This window comes from Amblyraja radiata, chromosome 24 (genome assembly GCF_010909765.2).
Source record: "Amblyraja radiata isolate CabotCenter1 chromosome 24, sAmbRad1.1.pri, whole genome shotgun sequence".
NCBI classification, from domain to species: domain Eukaryota; kingdom Metazoa; phylum Chordata; class Chondrichthyes; order Rajiformes; family Rajidae; genus Amblyraja; species Amblyraja radiata.
In genome coordinates, this window is record NC_045979.1 from 27,351,463 (window position 1) to 27,366,239 (window position 14,777).

The 14,777-nt window shown below is 39.7% G+C and overlaps 1 protein-coding gene across 1 annotated transcript in view; it reads right to left on the reverse strand.

The window, feature by feature from the left end:
• The window catches only part of LOC116986619 (synaptonemal complex protein 1-like), a 73,608-nt gene that overhangs the window by 10,814 nt on the left and 48,017 nt on the right, over nucleotides 1-14,777 (reverse strand). Inside the window, exons 16-21 of the mRNA XM_033042198.1 lie at nucleotides 13,554-13,657; nucleotides 9,532-9,649; nucleotides 6,279-6,349; nucleotides 5,968-6,049; nucleotides 4,093-4,155; nucleotides 1,078-1,140 (exon numbers count right to left, since the gene is read on the reverse strand). Coding sequence (XP_032898089.1) covers nucleotides 1,078-1,140; nucleotides 4,093-4,155; nucleotides 5,968-6,049; nucleotides 6,279-6,349; nucleotides 9,532-9,649; nucleotides 13,554-13,657 — 501 coding nt within the window. The remainder of the gene's footprint in view (nucleotides 1-1,077; nucleotides 1,141-4,092; nucleotides 4,156-5,967; nucleotides 6,050-6,278; nucleotides 6,350-9,531; nucleotides 9,650-13,553; nucleotides 13,658-14,777) is intronic.

A 14,777-nucleotide genomic window follows, 5' to 3' on the forward strand; every position in this document is an offset into this window, starting at 1 on the left:
GAGAAGTCAATGTTCATACCGCAGGGGTGGAAGCTACCCAAGTGAAATATGAGGTGCTGTTCCTCCAATTTGCGCTGGGCCTCACTCTAACAATGGAGGAGACCCAGGACAGAAAGGTCAGTGTGGGAATGGGAGTGGGAGTTAAAGTGTTCAGCAACTGGAAGATCAAGCAGACTGAGCGGAGGTGTTCAGCGAAACGATCGCCGAGCCTGTACTTGGTCTCGCCGATATATACACCCCTTTCCACACCTGGAACAGCAGACACTGTAGATGAGATTGGAGGAGGTGCAAGTAAACCTCTGCCTCACCTGAAAAGATTATTGGGGTCCTTGGACGAAATCGAGGGGGTAGGTATAGGGACATGTGTTGCATCTCCTGCGGTTGCTGGGGAAAGTACCTGGGGAGGGGGTGGTTTGGATGGGAATGGACGAGTTGACCAGGAAGTTGCGGAGGGAATGGTCTTCCGATGCCCTGATATGGAATACCTCATCTTGGGGGCAGATGCGGTGTAGACGGAGGAATTGGTAGGGGATAGAGTTTTTACAGGAAGCAGGGTGGGAAGAAGTGTAGTCTGGTGTAGTATAGCTGTAGGAGTAAGTGGGTTTATAATAGGTGTCAGTTGATAGTTTGTCTCCTGTGATGGAGACGGTGAGATCAAGAAACGGTAGGGAGATATCGGAGATGGTCCAAGTGGTCCAATTTGAGTGCAGGATGGAAATTGGTAGTAATGTTAATGAAGTCAGTGAGTTCTTCATGGGTGCAGGAGTTAGCGCCAATGCATTTGTCAATGTAGTGGAGGTAGAGTTTGGGGATAGTGCCAGTGTACTCCTGGAAAAGTGATTGTTCAATGTACCCTACAAAGAGGCAGGCATAGCTGGAGCCTATGCGAGTGCCCATAGCTATGCCTTGGATTTGGTGCTGGTAGATGTTTCCACATGGGACAAAGTGCAGATATTGAGGAACAATTGCTCTACACTAGGTTTAATCATTTTCAACTGGACAGTAGTTTTCTGAGCTTTGCAAAAAACATCGTAGACGTATATTTCTAGTATATTTTATATATTTGGATTTCTATACCTCTTGATTTAATTCTTCAGCAGAGATGTTCTTACTTTCCAATTGCTTTTTCAAAGAGTTCAACTGCATGAATAAGAGCCATCAATTAAACCATTATACATGGAACAAATTAAAAGTAAGATGTAACAAATTGATTTTTAGACTAATTTAAAGTTTATAAATATAAAACACTGCTACCTCATAAGAACTATGCCGGTGAACCTTAATAAAGAGTGAGAAAATATTTGCTTGTTACTTTTGGTATCTCAATCCCGCACAGTCTCCCTCTTAATTATCTCTAACATCCCTTATGTTATTTAATCCTTCTCAGGACTTCTTCACTTTCTTCCACCTCTTAACTCTTATCTTCGTTTCTTAATTCTCCTTTTTCTCTTTAAAAAAAAAAATTGTATTCAAGTGGATAGAGTAGGTGACATAGAATGAATGACACATTTACAATGGAAGCAACCCCCAAGTCAATTGACTTAAAGGAGTTTTATGCTAGTGGGGTACCGCAATGCTCTGTGCTGGGACTGCAGCTATTTACAATATACATCAATGATTTGGATGAAGGGATTCAAAGTAACATGAGCAAATTTGCAGATGACAAAGAGCTGGGTGGCAGTGTGAACTGTGAGGAGGATGCTATGAGAGTGCAGGGTGACTTGGACAGGTTGGGGGAGTGGGCAGATGCATGGCAGATGAAGTTTAATGCGGATAAATGTGAGGTTATCCACTTTGGTAGCAAAAACAGGAAGGTAGATTACTATCTAAATGGCGTCAAGTTGGAAAAAGGGTAGATAGAGCTCTTAAAAATAGCGGAGTCAGGGGATATGAGGAGAAGGCAGGAACGGAGTACTGATTGGGGATGATCAGCCACGATCACATTGAGTGGCTCGATGGGCCGAATGGCCTACTCCTGCACTTATTGTCTATTGTCTATGCCACTACTGGTAGTGTTGGGGAATGGAGTGAAGGACCATTGAAACATAAAAATGACAGAATACATACTGTTAAAGAGATTACTCTGGAACATTTATTTCCTGCCCTCTGTTTCTGCTTTACCTTAAGATCACACTTAGACTTGACTCCTTTGGAGATTAAAAATGTTCTTAAATTGAAAGGAAAAGATAAGGATGTAAAAAGGGCATTAAGGTTGTTATTGTCCTTTTGCACCATGGTTCAGATTAATTTTATACTCAGAAGGTCTATATTGTGTTTATTGTTTGTGTTGGTAGTATTTAAAAATTATGAACTTGTCTAGGATGCCATGCTTGTTTGAACTACCCATTATGTATAGCTAAGAGACCCGTAGAACTCTATTCCATAATAGTAGAAATTGTAGCATTGAAGATCATTCACCCTAAAATGCTTGAAGCGGTAACTGTTCTTGAATGGGACTGAGAAAATAGATTTCCTAGGAATTCTCTAATTAATCAGTAGACTTTCAAAAGTTAGATAGACACAAAATGCTGGAGTAACTCAGCAAGACAGGCAGCATCCTTGGAGAGAAGGAATGGGTCACATTTCTGGTCGAGACCCTTCATTAGTCCTTGACTTAAAGCCAAATCCGACTTAATTCTGCCTCAACTTATCTGCAGCTATAACTTTTATCCGTGCTTTAGTATCCTTATACTTGACTATTCCAATGCACTCCTGACCACCTGACCAAGTCAAGAGAGTTGACTCAAGAGTCAAGAGAGTTTATTGTCATGTGTCCCAAATATGACAATGAAATTCTTGCTTTTGCTTCAGCACAACAGAATATTGAAGGCATAAATACAGAACAGATCAGTGTGTCCATATACCATTGTATAAATATATATACACATCAATAAATAAAACCGATAAAGTGCAAATAAACAGATAATGGGCTATTAGTGTTCAGAGTTTTGTTTGAGTTGAGTTCAATAGCCTGATGGCTGTGGGGAAGAAGCTGTTTCTGAATCTGGACGTTGCAGTCTTCAGGCTCCTGTACCTTCTACCTGAAGGTAGCGGGGAGATGAATGTGTGGCCAGGATGATGTGGGTCCTTGCCAGCCTTTTTGAGGCAGTGACTGTGATAGATCCCCTCGATTGTAGGGAGGTCAGAGCCGATGATGGACTGGGCAGTGTTTACTACTTTTTGTAGTCTTTTCCCCGCCTGGGCACTCAAGCTGCCGAACCAAGCCACGAAATTCTGGTTATTTTCTGCCTATGTTCTAATTTTCAGTATTACATTCACCAATCGCCCTCATCATGGCTGACTTACATTGAATTTTGGTTAAGTGATGGTCCAATTTAAATTCTCAGCTTATTTTTAAATGTTTGCTTTTCTCTAATTCTGTTTCTCCCACTACCCTGAGATTTTTATGCTCATACATTTCTCAGGTTTTGCCAAACTCTGAATTTATATAAAACATGAAGTGCTGGAATGACACTGCAGGTCAGTCAGCATCTGTGGAAGAAATGGATCAGCAATGATTCGGGTCAGGACCCTTCTTCCAACTCTTCAGACAACAGAAGCTGTCATCAAGTTACTCCAGCACTTTATGTTTTACTTGAGATTCCAGCATCTGTAGTTCCTTATGTCTGTGAATTTATTTGCTTTTCCAACTGAACCACCACATATTCAGCTGCCAAAGCCTTAAGCTTGGAATTTCTCTTTTCTCCTTCGTTCAGCCTTTCTAGTCAAGCTCCTGTCATCTATCTTAAATATCGTTAGTCTCTGTCTCATTACGAGAAAAAAATCGGGAAATTCAGTGTATCAGCGCCACCTACCGTATTTTAGAAATAATTAAATTAGCTTCATTGGTACTCGATGGAAAAATCATGGGAAAGGCCAAATTGTGATTGTGAGTTTCAGCATGTTCTGTTGCCAGTGAAATGATTTTGTATGAGTTTCCAAGATTTTGTTAGAGGTCATTTGCCTTGATTTTAGGAGTTAGCAAGGTTAAAACTTTCACAACTATGAAATGTTTCTGTCTACTTGATTATTTAATGTTTTTTTCTTAACTACAAACCATTTAAGATTTTTAAAACTTTTTTTTTCTTTTACCTTATTCTCCATTGTCTTTAGCATTTTTTCCTTTTTTTTAACTTCATTTTGAAAAGTTTTGGACTGTGGAAAAATATTTGCAATATATTCATGCCATCATTGTTAATCAAATTGAAGATTTTTTCTTACAAGTCTTTTTATTTCACCAGTCTAAGTTATCAATCTCATATATTTTGAACAATGTTAAATCTTTTTAACAAACTCAAACTCCTCGTTACGAATGCAAATTATCAACACAATTAGAATATGGCTTCTGTCGATTGTTGTTCAAGAACATTTTTGACTGGATGCCTTGTAACTTTCTAATGGATCCAGCAATTAAAGCCACATACTTTGCTATCTTATACATACCAACAACTGATATTCTGACATTTGACAGTGTAGAAGAATGAAGAGATGGTATACAAACAAGGCAGCACCCAGGGTATATTAAATAAACAAAATACCCCTTCTGTGATTAGTGACATCTAAGGATTGATCAATTCCTTTAATTTTCTCTTAATAAATACACGTGGCTTGCATTCTGATGGTCTTATAATTATGTGTATATTGTGACTTTGCCCAGCAGAAGAGGCTAGCAGACTCTGCTATAAAGCTATGGGCTCTCCTATTTGATTGCTGAAGTCATTGTAAATTTGATATACTGCTCTCCCAGGCAGAGGCTATTGCTTGTTACTCCTCCATGGAGGTTGCTCTTAGCTGTAGACTACATGGATTATTTTTATCCACTTATGTACACCCATCCCCATCTGCGAGAATCAACTGTTAATGACGATATTGGTGTTGAAGGGGCTGTACCTTCTTTAGGTGTGGCTCCATCAAAATGAATATGAAAACATTTAGATGTGTTTTTAATCTATCCCATAGATCTGACAGGATTAGACTTGCCTTTAAATGAGAGATAAAAGTGAAGAACCTTGAAACCTCATCAAACAGAAATGTATTCAACCTAAATTGTTAACTGTTTCTCATTCCACAGATGTTTCCAGCATTTTCCTTTGATTTACTGAGTATTGTTTTTTTCTTGGCCCCTCTAGAATGGCCACATTCATGTCTTTCAGATCTATCGTTACATTTATAACTGCAGTTTTAATATTTATGGTTCACTGAACTTCTTCATAGAACATATATAGAAAATAGAACAGAACACAGAACTATACAGCACAAGATCATGCAGCCAATCCAATCTAAACCCAACTCCCTGCACATGGTCTATACCCCTCTATTCCCTGTCTGTTCAAATGTCTGTCCAATTGACTCTTAAAAGTTTATATGCACCTGATTCTACCACTTCATTTGGCAGCATGTTCTGGGCACATTTATAATTCTCTGAGTAAGAAACTAGCCTCCTAAATCTCCTTTTCACATTCTCCCTCATACCTTACAGCTCTTGTATTTCTGGTGATTATTGGCTCTACTTGGGCCCCTCTGACCAAGCTCCAATCTTAGTCCTCTTACAATTTACAGATCCCAATCATAATTTTGCCATTCATCCCCCAAATTCTGAACCAATGTCTAATATCCATCAGAACTCAAATGAACTTCGAATCAGCCCATCCTGGGCCCATTCAGCGAAAGTACTTGTCTTCTCAAGGCTTGACTGCACTTTTCAACATCTGAATGAATCTCACAGCACCTGACCTATGATTAAAATGGTTGGTCAAATGTCTTGCAATGATCATTTACTAATGCTGCATATGAACTCAATATCTATACGCTAATAATTATGGTGTTGCATTTATGAATAACAATTCCATAAATACTGCACTGATTTTTACCTCATCCAAATGTTCATGTGTGAACCTTGAAAATAAATGCTAAAAGGCAGCAGAAGCTTTAAAGAAATAACAAGAGGTTAAAATGAATGATGCTTACATTTTCTTCCTTTTCTCCAAGTTTTCTCACAGTTAATTGATCCTGTTGTTTCAATGTGTTCTCTAGTGCTTTCATTTCTTCCCTATATATAATAAAGGTTACAAATGTAAAATTTCTACTTCAGAATCTCTTACAATAGAAATCTTACCAGCCTCTTATTTTGCAAGCTTGGATTAATGTTTTTCACCAGAAAAGCAGGTGTACCTTTTTGAATTTCAAGGATGTGATATAAACCCTTGAGCACTTAACAATATTTAATTAAATATAAATTTTAAAAAGTTAAACTTTTAATTATTCCAACTGGATCTCACTTTTGTTGATGATTTTGTTCCTGAAGTTCTTCTATCTCTTTCTTTGTTGATTCTTCTTTATATTCAAAGTTCTAGTGCCAAAAAATAATATGCAGAAAATGTGCAAAATACAAAGTAACATGAATGCAGCATTCAGTAATCATGCATATATTAACCAATGTAAAATGGCAAGCATTAACATAAACATAAGGGACCTAGTATAGTATAGTATAGTTGGAGTTTCCACATACGGTTTCGAGAACCCCTCTTATATACTCTTAGTAAATTCTGCTCCATCTAACCCTCTTGTACTGAGTAAGTCCTATTCAATATTGTGGAGGTTGAAGTCACCCACTATGACAATCTTTTGCTTTTGCATCTTTCCATAATCCGCTTACTTATCTGTTCCTAAATGTCCCACTAGCTTTTGGGAGACCAATAATACAATCCTATTAGAGTGATTGCACCTTTATTTTTCAGTTCTACCTATATCGCCTCAGTGTACGAATCTTCCAATATGTCCACTGAGTGCCACCGTGATATTCTCCTGATTAGTATAGCAAGTCCTACATTGTCTGAAGCTGCTATGGTATGAATATTACTTACTAGTTATCAGTTCATGTCTGAATGTTGTCTAGATCTTCTACACGTTGCTTCTTTTGCTAAGGAATTGCAAATGGAATTGAATATTGGGCAAGTGTGAGGTGTTTTTGGAGTTAAAAGTATGGGGAAAGTATATAGTCAATGGTAGGTCCCTTAACAGCATTAAAATACAGAGAGATCCTGGGGTCAAGTTCACAGCTCCCTGAAAATTACAACAGAAGTAGATAGAGTGGTAAAAAGGGATATAATATCCTTACCTTCACCAGTTAGTGCTTTGAATATAAGAGTCAGAAAGTCATGTTGTAGCTTTATTGAACTTTGGTTATGGAGTATTCTGTGTAATTCTGGTCATCTCATTACAGGAAGGACGTAGAGGCATTGGAGAGGGCGCAGAAAAGATTTACCAGAATGCTGCCTAGAATAGAGGGCTATAAGGCGAGGTTGGACAAACTTGGATTGTTTTCTCTGGTGTATTGGTGGTTGAGGGGAGACCTGATTGAAGTACAATGCATTCAGAAAGTATTCAGACCCCTTCACTTTTTCCACATTTTGTTATGTTACAGCCTTATTCTAAAACAGTTTAAATTCTTTTTTTTTAATCATCAATCTACCCACAATAACCCCACAATAAAAAAGCAAAAACAGGTGTTTAGAAATTTTTGCAAAGTAATTAAAAATAAATAACTGAAATATTACATTTGCATAAGTATTCAGACCCTTTACTATGACACTCAAAATTGAGCTTAGGTTCATCCTGTTTCCATTGATTATCCTTGAGATGTTTCTACAATTTGATTGGAGTCCACCAGTGGTAAATTAAATTGATTGGACATGATTTGGAAAGGCACACACCTGTCCATATAAGGTCCCACAGTTAACAGTGCATGTCAGAGCAAAAGGTGCCCAAGAACCCGATGGTCACTCTGACAGATCTCCAGAGTTCCTCTGTGGAGATGGGAGAACCTTCCAGAAGGACAACTATATCTGCAGCATGCCACCAATCAGGCCTTTATGGTAGAGTGGCCAGACGGAAGCCATTCCTCAGTAAAAGGCACATGACAGCCCGCTTGGAGTTTGCGAAAAGGCCCCTAAAGGACCCTCTGGTCTGATGAAACCAAGATTGAACTCTTTAGTCTGAATGCCATTGTCACGTCTGGAAGAAACCAGGCACCGCTCATCACCTGGCCAATACCATACCTATGTGAAGCATGGTGGTGGCAGCATCATGCTGTCGGGATGTTTTTCAGCAGCAAGAACGGGAGACTAGTCAGGATCGAGGGAAAGATGAACGGAGCAAAGTACAGAGAGATCCTTGATGAAAACCTGTTCCAGAGCGTCTGGACCTCAGACGGGGACGGAGGTTCACCTTCCAACAGGACAACAACCCTAAGCACACAGCCAATACAATGCAGGAGTAGTTTCATGACACGTCTGTGAATGTCCTTGATTGGCCCAGCCAGAGCCCAGACTGGAACCAGATTGAACATCTTTGGATGGACCTGAAAATAGCTGTGTATCGACGCTCCCCATCCAACCTGACAGCTTGAGAGGATCTGCAATGAAGAATGGGAGAAATGACCTAATACAGATGTGCCAAGCTTGTAGTGTCACACACAAGAAGACTTGAGGCTGTAATTGTTGCCAAAGGTGCCTCAAAGTACTGAGTAAAGGGTCTGAATACTTATGTGATATTTCGGCTATTTCTTTTTAATTACTTTGCAAAGATTCTAAACACCTTTTTTTGGTATGGGGTATTGTGTGTAGATTGATGATAAACAAAATAATTTAATCCATTTTAGAATAACGCTGTAACGTAACAAAATGTGGAAAAAGTGAAGGGGTCTGAATACTTTCTGAATGTACTGTATATAAAATGATGAGAGACGCAGACAAGATAGACAGTTAGAACCTTTCCCCCAGGGTGGAAATGACAAAGACCAGAGAGGACATAGCTTTCAGGTCAAAGGGGGAATGTTTAAGGGCGATGTGTGGAGCAGGTTTTTTTTTTTTTTTAAACACGGATTATGGTAGATGCCTCACTGCTATTAAGAGGCTTTTAGATAGGTAAATGGATATGCAGGGAATGGAGGTTATGGATCACATGCAGACAAAGGGGATCAGTTTAAGTTTGCATTGTGCTAGGCTGAGATATTGTGGGTCGAAAAGGTTATTCCTCTGTTGTACTGTTATATGTTCTAATCCTCAGTGAACATCCCCTCTTCTAACCCGATGCTGGAAGGTTATTTATGAAGTAGTTAAAGATGGTTGGATCTAAAATGCTGCCCTGAGGAATTCTTGCAAATAGCCCTAAATTTCAGCTTTTCTTTCAAATCTCCAACTTAAATACATCCAATGATCTGCCTTCCACCACCACAGGGGCAAATAATTTCCCAGCAGCCAGGTTCCTAGCACAGCAGCTCGCAGCAATAAAGAGAGCAGCAGTACATGCCATATTGTTGGCATGTCAATCTTGTTAGTAATGCATCGCCCTCTCTCTCTCGCTCCAACATTATGATGACCTCTGTTGCCATTGATTCCATTAGCATTTTCATTCCTGGGAACACATCTGGATGCTAAGTGAGGTACCAGTGTAAATTAAGCTCATTATTTTTATTCATTATTTCTCAAGCTCTCAGCTGTTAAAGATAACTTGCCCAATAATGTTACTTACATCAAGTTTCTTTTGGAGGTCTTTAATTTTTGCATTGCCATTACTTAGGTTTTGTGAAATTGTTTCTTTCACTGTTAACAGAATGTGGTAATCCGAATAGAGTTTATTGTGCTTTTTTCTGCAAAAAAAAAAGAAATGTTTCTGAACTGCAAATTTACCTAGATGACTTGGAATTCTCAATAGAAGTCATCACCGAGCAAAAAATAAAATGATCAACACCAAAAAAATGGGGGAATAGAGAGGATTGAGGTAGGTGAATGGGTTTTTCTATCATTGACAAAGCATAAATCAGAAGCACGATGAATCACCCTTCACTTGCCTCAATGAGTACAGGTTAAACACGATTGAAGAGGCTTGACGCTATCCAGGACAAAGCAGCCCATGAAAAGACATAGTCGTATAACACAAAAATAGGCCCTAAGGCCCACTATGTACATGCCAACTATCAAGTACATATCTAGAATGTAATAGAAAGACTAGCTGCATTAAAACAAGATAAGCTACTTCCTCTCTCTGGAGGAAGTGGTTGCGGCAGGTACGATAACATATTTAAAAGTATATGACATATTTCTATTTGGAAAGGTACATGAATAATGAAGGAAAATTGGACTAGCTTAAATTGGCATCTTGGTCAGTGTGGACAAGGTTATAACCTGTTTCCGTGCTCTATGACTCTATAAATTATTCATTCACCAGATGGGATACATTCTTAGTTTCTTAAGGAAATTAATTGGACTCTATTTTGTTGCCCATCACATATTGCTCAAATGAAGACGCCTGTGAACCACCTTGAATTATTGCAGGTTTTCTGGCCATCATGGAAATCTGGAGTTTATATTATGAAGGGCAGTCAAGGCAAAACCTTAAATGCATTTGGAATAGTATAAAAATCTTCGTCAAGCTCCAGCAATCTACTCTCAATTGCCTCAGAGATTCCATTAGGCCCAGGGTATTTATCCCCACCATAATGTTCTTCAGGAGCCCAACTCCACCTCCTTGTAAATCTCAAACTGCCCTTGCATATTAGTATTCTCCACACTGATTTCACTTGCCTCCATGTCCTTCTCCTTGCAAAGTACTCATTTAGTACCTCACCCACCTGTACAGTGAATTCAGAAAGTATTCAGACACCTTCACTTTTTCCACATTTTGTTATGTTACAGCCTTATTCTAAAATGTATTAAATTGTTATTTTTTTTATGTCATCAATCTACACACAATACCCCATAATAAAAAAGCGAAAACAGGTGTTTAGAAGTAATTAAAAAATAAATAACTGAAATATCATATTTACATAAGTATTCAGACACTTTATGGGCCTGTCCCAATTAGGCGATTTTTTTTCAGCGACTTCCTGTGACTGTCACAGTCGTAGCAGGTTGCCGAAAAAACGGCAACTGGACCCCCCTACGACAATGTCTACAACAACCTACCACCTAGTCAACGTCAAGTTACGGCAAGCTACTGACAACCAGCGACACAGATGTCTACCTACGACAAACTACAACAAGGTAAGACAATTCAGTCGCCGGTACCTGTCGCTGGTTGACGTAGGTAGTCACCAATGGAATTCACTGAAGTCAGCACCGGCGACAACCTACGTCATCTGGCGACAACCTACGTCATCCTGGCAACAACCTACGACAGCACCTACATCAGGAGAAGTCAAGCTACGCTCATTGGCGTCAAGCCGTCGGCGACTGTCGCCAAAAAGTTTTGCACATTTCAAAATCCTGCGGCGACCAGAAAAACGCTACGATTCTTTGTGCGACTGAGACTACTCACGACCATACAGGCGACAACCCGGTGACGACAGCCTAGTCGCCTTTAGTTGCCTAAAAAATCGCCTAAGTGGGACAGGCCCTTTACTCAGTATTTTGTTGAGGCACCATTGGCAGCGACTACAGCCTCAAGTCTTCTTGGGTATGACACTACAAGCTTGGCACACCTATATTTGATTGGGTTCAAGTCCGGGCTCTGGCTGGGCCACTCAAGGGCATTCACAGACTTGTCATGAATCCACTCCTGCGTTGTCTTGGCTTTGTGCTTAGGGTCGTTGTCCTGTTGCAAGGTGAACCTCTGCCCCAGTCTGAGGTCCAGAACGCTCTGGAGCAGGTTTTCATCAAGGATCTCTCTGTAAACATCCCCACAGCATGATGCTGCCACCACCAGGCTTCACATAGGTTTGGTATTGACCAGGTAATGAGCGATGCCTGGTTTTCTCCAGACATGATGCTGGGCATTCAGGCCAAAGAGTTTAATCTTGGTTTCATCAGACCAGTGAATTCTTTAGGTGCCTTTTGGCAAACTCCAAGCAGGCTGCCATGTGCCTTTTACTGAGGAGTGGCTTTCCTCTGGCCACTCTACCATAAAGGCCTGATTGGTGGAGTGCTGCAGATATAGTTGTCCTTCTGGAAGGTTCTCCCATCGAGGAACTCTGGAGCTCTGTCAGAGTGACCATCAGGTTCTTGGTCACCTCCCTGACCAAGGCCCTTCTCCCCTGATTGCTCAGTTTGGCCAGGTGGCCAGCTCTATGAAGAGTCCTGGTGGATCCAAAGTTCTTCCATTTAAGAATGACGGAGGCCACTATGCTCTTCGGGACCTGCAATGCTGCAGAAATTGTTTTATGCCCTTCCCCAGATCTGTGACGCGACACAATCCTGTCTCCGAGGTCTACAGACAATTCCTTCATCCTCATGGCTTGCGTTTTGCCTTGACATGCACTGTCAACTGTGGGACCTTAGATAGACAGGTGTGTGCCTTTCCAAATCGTCCAATCAATTTAATTTACCACTGGTGGACTCCAATCAAGTTGTAGAAACATCTCAAGGATAATCAAAGGAAACAGGATGAACCTAAGCTCAATTTTGAGTGTCATAGCAAGGGGTCTGAATACTTATGCAAATGTGATATTTCAGTTCTTTATTTTTAATTACTTTGCAAAAATTTCTAAATACCTGTTTTCGCTTCTTCATTCTGGGGTATTGTGTGTAGATTGATGATATTAAAAAAAGAAAAGAATTTAATCCATTTTAAAATAAGGCTGTAACATAACAAAATGTGGAAAAAGTGAAGGGGTCTTAATACTTTCTGAATGCAATGTATATCCTCTGATTCCAAGCACAAATTCCCTCCTTTATCGAGTGTCTTACCTTCTCCATTACCCTTTTTGTACTGTAGGTACACAAAGCCTTGGGAGATTCTTTAATCCGACTTGCCAGTGTCATTTAATAGACCCTTTTGGCCCATCTAATTTGCTGTTGTTCTTTCCTAATTGCTTTATATTGTTCAAAAAATGTGTCTGATTTCATTTATAAGCCATTTTTCTTTTTGCACAAGTTTACAATATTTTTGTGTCATCCAAGAATCCCTTACCTTGCCATCCTAATTTCCCTCATCTTTACTGGAACAAGCCGGTTCTCAACCTCGATCAATTGGTCCTTAAACGACTCCCACATGTCAGATGTAGACTTGCCCAATAACAACTGCTCCTAATTCTCCCACTCTAGCTCCAAATTGGAATCTTCAAAATTAGTTATTTCACGATTATCGCTACTATCTTTCTGCATTTCTTACTTCAGTATTTCCTTTTTGTTTCTTAGCTTGTCCCCTTAACACTTGTTTTGCTTTGCATCACTATTTTTCATTTAAAATGTTGTCTATACCCAGCAAATATTAAATGAACATGTCAATATTTATTTTGTTCTTTCTTCTCTACCTACTTTATATGCTACCTACAACATACTTTACAATTATTAACACTGTCGTTGTTGGCCCAAAACATGAAATAAATGCAAGCAGCCTGATCTGCTAAGTACTTCCAAAGTTTTGGGATGAGGCAGCATCTGTGGAGGCAGAGGGATAGTCTAAATTTCAGGTGGAGATCCTGCATCAACTCGTCAACTATCCCCCTGTTCCGCAGATGCTGCCGACCCTGCTGAGTTCCTGCAGCAGTTTGCTTATTGTTCCAGATTACAAAATTTGAAGTTTCTTGTGACTTCCAGAATTTTTGTGATACTTACTTTTCCTCTTCAAGTTCCGTCTTCAAGATGTTTATTTGTTCAAAACAATCCTTTTCTTTTGCAAGTGCATTAGCTATCTCTCTTTGAAGTTCAGAATGTATATTCTATTAAAATAAATGGAATAATTTTTTATTTTTATACAAACTTTAGTAATTGTGAATACTGTATTCATTGCTAAAATATTTTTGTTTCCACATGGTCCAGATCTAGTAACACATTGAGAAGATCTTTCCTTCAGGTCTATATTAAGGATGAACTTGTTGAATTATATATTTTCCAGATAAGCAATTTTATAAATATTTATTAAATATACGATGAATAGAAAAAATATACAGCGAAATCAACAAGCCGCTGTGCAAGCATTCAAAGTGATCAAACAATTGGATGCAAGGTGGTTGTTGAGAAGATATTTAAATGATAATGAGTCAGGGGATGTTAGGAGGGAATTCCAGAGAGCAAGGCTGAGTCACTAAGATCCACCCTCATTATATAGAATGGTGAAACCTGCAGAGAGAGGAAATGGAGAAGCTTTCAACATATTAAAGGCAAGCACAAAAAAATAATTTGGTATGATAGGGAAATGGAAATTAACCCGAACAAAGTAATGAATAACCAAGTTAGAAATATAGGAATTAATACGGCAATGTCATTTTAAACCAGTTAGGAAATTATGAAAGAATGGTGGACAGAAGGTAGCAAGAAGGATTAGAACCATAGGATTGCATACCGGGCCAATAGATCAGTAGATGACACGGTCAACCTAGGCCTGCACTTCATACTCCAGCACCTAGACCACCAGGGGACCTATGCAAGGATTTTGTTTGTGGATTTTAGCTCTGCATTCAACACCATTGTGCCAGAACTACTACACTCCAAACTCTCCCAGTTGACTGTGCCTGAACCACTATGTCAATGGATCATCAACTTCCTGACACAGAAAGCAGCATGTGAGGCTGGGAAAGTATATCTCGGACCCACTGACCCTCAGCATAGGAGCACCGCAAGGCTACCTACTCTCCCCTCTCCTTTACTCTCTCAACATCAACGACTGCACCTCCACAGACACCTCTGTCAAGCTTCTCAAGTTTGCGGACAACACAACCCTGATTGGACTGATCCGGGATGGGGAGGAATCTGCCTACAGACAAAAGTGACACAGTTGGCGTCCTGGTGCCATCGCAACAACCTGAAGCTCAATGCTCTTAAGACAGTGGAATTGATTGT